The following is a 7,015-nucleotide window of genomic DNA, read 5'->3' as shown; positions in this document are numbered from 1 at the left end:
AAATGGCTGCAATATAACAAAGAGTGAAAAATTTAAGGGGGTCTGAATACTTTCCGTACCCACTGTATATATATATATATATATGTATGTATATGTGTGTTCTGTAAAAATACCCTAAAATAGATTAAATATAACAGGTTTTTTTTTTTTTTTTTGATTTTTAGGGTTAAATGTCCTTAAATGTCACTAAGGAATGTAAAAATACGCAAAAATAAATAAATAAATATAATTTATAATTTTGTTTATCTTTGAAATTTCTTTCAATTTCTTACAATAGACTAACTATAATACATAACATTTCGATTGATAAATCTCCTTAAATGCCATGAAAGTAATGTAAAAATACCCTACAATAGACTAAACATAATACATATTTAAATATTTTAAGGGATACATGTCCTTGACTGCAATGAATACACACACACATTTTTATTTATATATGTTCATACGTTTTTTTATAGGTCTTTTTTTCTGTTTAATATTGAGAATAAATATGACCTGGGCTTTGTGAGATTCAACAATTTGTCAAAAACCATATCCCAATCAATACTACTGTAGGTGACAAAATCCTAATTTTCACATCGTCACATTTGAATAAATACGTCTTGGCCATTAAAGGAGGTCAATTAATATCTTTCAATCAGCACCATTTGGGTAAACTTTATTTCTATAATAAACTGATAACGGATCTATGATATTGTGGAAAATGTGAAAAAGTTAGAAATCTTTAGACATCTTTTGTGAAGACTAGTGGATCAAATGAGCAGAAAATGGTGAAAAATCCTCTTTATGTGTTTGAGTGTGTGCTTTATCTTCACCTGCAGATGTGTTGTGAAATCAGTGATGGTGCAGTTGTCATAAAAGTAGTTTATTTTCCGCTCTGCAACACAACAAATGCAGATACAAGTTACACATACAATGCAGTTTGGGCTGCAAATATTCGAGCAAAATGAAAGCATTAGGCAATTCGATCATTTCAGACAGCATTATGGTATGTAACCAGTTTATATAAATTTTTATAATGTATTGTACTTATATAAGCAATCAATCACCTGTTTGAACCTTAAATCATTTATGAAGAGGAAATATGTCGACTACATGTTGAAAGGAAGGATCTGTGTTCAGTCCCTATTAAAGCCATTGTTTTTGAACATGCATAATTGTCCATAGCACAAAGTCACCGGTTGCTATAGTTTTGATAAAAATACTTCTCACTGGGGCTTAATGCAGTCAACCGAGCGTTTATTCAAAGCCTTCAAAATCTACAAAACCAGAGCGAGAGTGAGCCGGCGTCGGTTATTTCATTCACACGGAGAGCCTGGCTAACACAAATGACTTTAAAACATAAGTTTATGGTGGATCATACTCAGTCGATGTCATTTCCCATCCGTTTCATCTCTGCTGTTAACGCTGCCGTCATCTGTCCTAGTCCTTCTTCTCTATCGGTGCGGCTGCGTTCAGAAGAGAGAGAATGTGTTTGTGAGAAGAGATGAGATTTGATATGCTGTGTATTTGTATTACTCGTAAAACAATAATGATATACATCATGGTAGTATCTGCTGTACTCAATTTATGCTGATGTTAAGACTTTAATAAGAATGGATTTTTTTTGCATTACCGTAATGTCCAAATGCAATGAAAATCATGTAAGAAATACCCCAAAATAGGCTAAATATAATACAGGGATAAATATCCTTAAATGTCATGAATGTAAAAATGCCCCAACATAAGCAAAATATATTACATATAAAACATTTTTAGGAATAAATGTTCTTAAATGCCATGAAAATAATGTAAAAATACCCCAAAATAGGCTAAATATTATACATATTTAAATATTTTTTTAGAGATAAATGTCCTTAAATGCCATGAAAATAATGTAAAAATACCCCAAAATAGGCTAAATATTATACATATTTAAATATTTTTTTAGAGATAAATGTCCTTAAATGCCATGAAAATAATGTAAAAAATACCAAAAGTAGGTTAAATATAATACATATTTAAATATGTTTAGGGATAAATATCCTTAAATGTCGTGAATGTAAAAATGCCCAAACATTAGCAAAATATATTACATATAAAAAAAAAATTTTTTAAAAAAGGGATAAATGTCCTTAAATGTCATGAAAGACATGTAAAAATGCCCTAAACTAGGTTAAATATAATACATGTTTAAATATTTTAGGGATAAATATCCTTAAATGTCATGAATGCAAAAATGCCCCAACATAAGCAAAATATATTACATATTTAAAAAAATAAATAAAAAATAGGTATATCCTTAAACGTCATGAAAATAATGTAAAAATACCCCAAAATAGGCTAAATATAATAGATATTTAAATATTTTTTTAGAGATAAATGTCCTTAAATGCCATGAAAATAATGTAAAAAATACAGAAAGTAGGTTAAATATAATACATATTTAAATATGTTTAGGGATAAATATCCTTAAATGTCATGAACGTAAAAATGCCCAAACATAAGCTAAATATATTACATATTTAAAAAAAAAAAAAAAAAGGGATAAATGTCCTTAAATGTCATGAAAGACATGTAAAAATGCCCTAAAATAGGCTAAGCATAATACATATTTAAATATTTTAGGGATAAATATCCTTAAATGTCATGAATGCAAAAATGCCCCAACATAAGCAAAATATATTACATATACAATTTTTTTAGGGATAAATGTTCTTAAATGCCATGAAAATAATGTAAAAATACCCCAAAATAGGTTAAATATTATACATACTTAAATATTTTTTTAGAGATAAATGTCCTTAAATGCCATGAAAATAATGTAAAAATACCCCAAAATAGGTTAAATATTATACATACTTAAATATTTTTTTAGAGATAAATGTCCTTAAATGCCATGAAAATAATGTAAAAAATACCCAAAGTAGGTTAAATATAATACATATTTAAATATTTTAGAGATAAATATTCTTAAATGTCGTGAATGTAAAAATGCCCCAAAATAAGCCAAATATATTATATTAAAAAAAAATTGGGATAAATATCCTTAAATGTCATGAAAGACATGCAAAAATGCCCTAAAATAGGCTAAATATAATACATATTTAAATATTTTTTGTGATAAAGATTTGATATGCTGTGTATTTGTATTACTCGTAAAACAATAATGATATACATCATGGTAGTATCTGCTGTACTCAATTTATGCTGATGTTAAGACTTTAATAAGAATGGATTTTTTTTGCATTACCGTAATGTCCAAATGCAATGAAAATCATGTAAGAAATACCCCAAAATAGGCTAAATATAATACAGGGATAAATATCCTTAAATGTCATGAATGCAAAAATGCCCCAACATAAGCAAAATATATTACATATACAATTTTTTTAGGGATAAATGTTCTTAAATGCCATGAAAATAATGTAAAAATACCCCAAAATAGGTTAAATATTATACATACTTAAATATTTTTTTAGAGATAAATGTCCTTAAATGCCATGAAAATAATGTAAAAAATACCCAAAGTAGGTTAAATATAATACATATTTAAATATTTTAGAGATAAATATTCTTAAATGTCGTGAATGTAAAAATGCCCCAAAATAAGCAAAATATATTACATTAAAAAAAAAATTGGGATAAATATACAAAAATGCCCTAAAATAGGCTAAACATTATACATATTTAAAAATTATTTTAGGGATAAATGTTTTTAAATGCCATGAAAATAATGTAAAAATACCCCAAAATAGGCTAAACATTATACATATTTAAATATTTTAGGGATATATCATATGTCCTTGTATGTCATGAAAATAATGTAAAAATGCCCTAAATAGGTTAAATATGACACATATTTTGAGGAATAAATTACTTTAAATGCCATGAAAGACATGTAAAAATGCCCTAAAATAGGCTAAATATAATACATATTTAAATATTTTTTGTGATAAATGTCCTTAAATATCATGAAAGAAATGTAAAATGCCCCAAAACAGGCATCTCAATCAATGCAAGGAGACGAGATTACATTTTAACACGTTGTCTTGACCATCAAAACAGGTCAGTTAATGTCTCTTATATCACCAAAGCCATGCACTAATGGCCTTCTGGGTAAACTACTATTATAAACAGATTAACGCATCTATGATAGTGCAGAAAATATGACCAAGTTAGCTGGATTTGGATATCTAACTGTAAATTGTGAAGATCAGTGGATCGAATGAGCAGAAAATGTGCATAATATCTACTTGATGTGTTCTGCGCACCGAATCCAAATGTAGCACTATGATAATGTGCTATTTGAAATGCCAGCCACTGGCATTACTAAAAAGACAAATGTGAAATTAAGTATGACTTTCCTGCTTTAATTCTCTTCCTGTAACATGTTGCACAGAGCTACAAACCCATAAAGCATCTGGTTGTTCCTGCATCTGAAGCTTGTGTGCTGTCAGTATGACACATATACATTAAACCACCTTAAATGCATTCATTCTCCTCCGGCGATGATTTGATCGGTTGTATAACTTTGTTTGTGCACATTCTTTGTCTGCTGGATGCTGTCTGATGGCATATTCTAATGTTATACATTGGTAATAGTGTTTAACTGGTGACACAAGCATGTCAGAAAACATGACACAGCAGCAGTTTAATGAAGGAAACACTGCAGGCGCCTCTGTACTACATGCGCCCTCTAGTGATTCACTGAAGTACTGCGTTTAAAACAAAGAACTCTTGTTCCCACGCTGTGTGACGCTTTGAATTATCTGGGTTTTATACTGAGCTAATCATATTTTCTAGCACCTAACCCTACACATAATCCTTTAGATTTTTATTAAGTAATCACTTAGTGTTTATTGAGCCGTTTGCCTCATAATGTTCCAAATACACTGTAACGAAGATTTAAAAAATATATTTTTTTAACCTAACCCTAACCCTAAATTGTAAATAAAGACTGTTATACGAGAAAATTATATTTAGGTTTTTCTATTTCAAAATTTCACACTTAATATTCAGTGCATTACTTGCTGTTTCTTTGTAATAACTTGTGAAATTTACTAACAATCTCTCCTTGAAAATGGGTTCTACATCAGTTTCTTTTCAGTGTACGTGTAATTACCTCTGATTTCCAATTTGCACTCCACCTCATCTTCTCCGAGCTCATTCACAGCCTTGCAAGTGTACTTCCCGCTGTCAAAGGTGCTGGGTTTGCGGATGTTTAGAGTCAAAACTCCCTGATTATTCTGCATCAGGAACTTTGGATTGTCACCTAATATCATCTTGTTCTTCATCCAGATGATCTTCGGCTGCACAGAAACACAGAATTGCTCTGCTCAGAGGTGAAATTTAGTGTTTATTTACTAACTAAGTACATCTCATGACATTATAGGGCTGTCAAAATGACTGAAAAACTAAATTCGAATTTTCAACTTAAATATGATCAAAATTCGAATTATATACGAATATAAAAGGCATAATTTCAGTTAGCTTTTGGCTTCTTTTCTGAGGCCACAAGAGGGCGCATCGAGCAAAATATTATGCACGTTTCTTCAAAGCGTAATAAAATAACCCGACTATCTTCGAAAAAAGTGCATAATGTTTATAAACCATATATAATTAATAAAGTTGCTTAAACAATTAGAAAAAAAACAGCATCATGCATGTATGTATAGTTTAATACAAAGGACCGAAAACCAATCACAAAAGTAGGCTACTTTTAAAAACATGAGATGCAGTGGGATGGGGAAAAACCGCCATAACGTCTTGAGACATGTTTTTTAAAAGTTGAACTTGCATTAATTTTACATGGCTTTCTAAACATGCCGCTCTCTTGTGCGAGACGCGAGTGCAACAGTGATAGATGTCCCTCTAGAAAATGTGATAAATATGCGTTCTGTGTGTTTTGACGTAATTTTTTGGGATGAAATTCGAATGTTTTTTTGACAGCCCTATGACATTATAGCATTAAACTGGATATGACATTGTTTTTTATGTTTGATTTTTCTGCAGTGGACTGTGGAGACGTGAAGGATGTTGAATGATGGTGAGTATATGTTAAAGCAACACATTACAGGCAAACATATTGGTAAGTTTTGAGAGTTTGGGCTATTTGGCTTTTTATAACATGTTGTTTCAGACTTGCATTTGTAGATTTCAATTACTATGCATATATTTAAAGGTTCAGATTCCTCAAAATATGTTTTTTTTTTCTCCACTTCAGCAGCACTTACATCCACCAAACTTAACAGTTTTATTCTAATCTATAGTCTAATGGGGTTTGGTCATATATCTGATTTTATATAACATTTTATTCCTAAAAACATGGTGTAAATGTACTGCTCTCTGTCTTTTGACAGTATTTTCTGATAAAAATATAAAAAATATCCCCAAAAAACCTTTGACTCTAATATGTCAACAAAATGCAACAGGAATTTTTAACCTGGCTTTCAGATTTATGTTCAGAAAATTCATGCAAATTACTGCATATTTAACTAGTTAATGCCTCATATCTATACATATTTAAATTGAACATTTTAGAAAACTTAAAGTAAACAATTGCCTTAATCTACTGTGATTAATCATCTGGGGAAATGGCAACAACTCAAGTGTAGTGTTCTGCCTCAGTATAATAACATACTGAGCTTAAGACAAAGACTGTGTCCTCATGTTCAGTAGAGTATGTGGAGATGATGAACACTGTCTCGCACCTTTGGCAAGCCTCTGACTGAGCAGCTGATGGCGGTGCTGTAGCCGATAGTCACAGATCGATCGACGAGGGGCGCGGTGAACTTCGGAGCACAGCTCATGTCCTTCTCTTTGTAGGGAGCTCGTTTATGTTCCAAACCTGAGAGTGTGACATTGAGAAACTGACATCAAAATCTACAAACATTTGTTACCGGTGTGCTAAAATGATATCTAGCGAACATAATCCTGACAATGTTACATGCTTGTGTGAATGTACTACCGTATTAACTATAGAGCTGCACGATTAACGAGATGATCAAATTACAGCGGCTGGGATTTAAGT

At 30.7% G+C, this 7,015-nt stretch overlaps 1 protein-coding gene across 1 annotated transcript in view; it reads right to left on the bottom strand.

Moving 5' to 3' along the window:
• Window positions 1-852: 852 nt before the first annotated feature.
• Window positions 853-7,015, bottom strand: part of mybpc2b (myosin binding protein Cb) — a 35,508-nt gene continuing 29,345 nt past the window's right edge. The window contains exon 27 of the mRNA XM_016235579.1: window positions 853-1,451. Within this exon, the coding sequence (XP_016091065.1) occupies window positions 1,426-1,451 (26 nt within the window). The 3' untranslated portion in view covers window positions 853-1,425. The remainder of the gene's footprint in view (window positions 1,452-7,015) is intronic.

The sequence above is a fragment of the Sinocyclocheilus grahami genome, unplaced genomic scaffold, assembly GCF_001515645.1.
Source record: "Sinocyclocheilus grahami isolate Dianchi unplaced genomic scaffold, SAMN03320097.WGS_v1.1 scaffold472.1, whole genome shotgun sequence".
NCBI classification, from domain to species: domain Eukaryota; kingdom Metazoa; phylum Chordata; class Actinopteri; order Cypriniformes; family Cyprinidae; genus Sinocyclocheilus; species Sinocyclocheilus grahami.
Note: the sequence above shows the minus strand (reverse complement) of the source record. Positions and strands in the feature narration are given on the sequence as shown.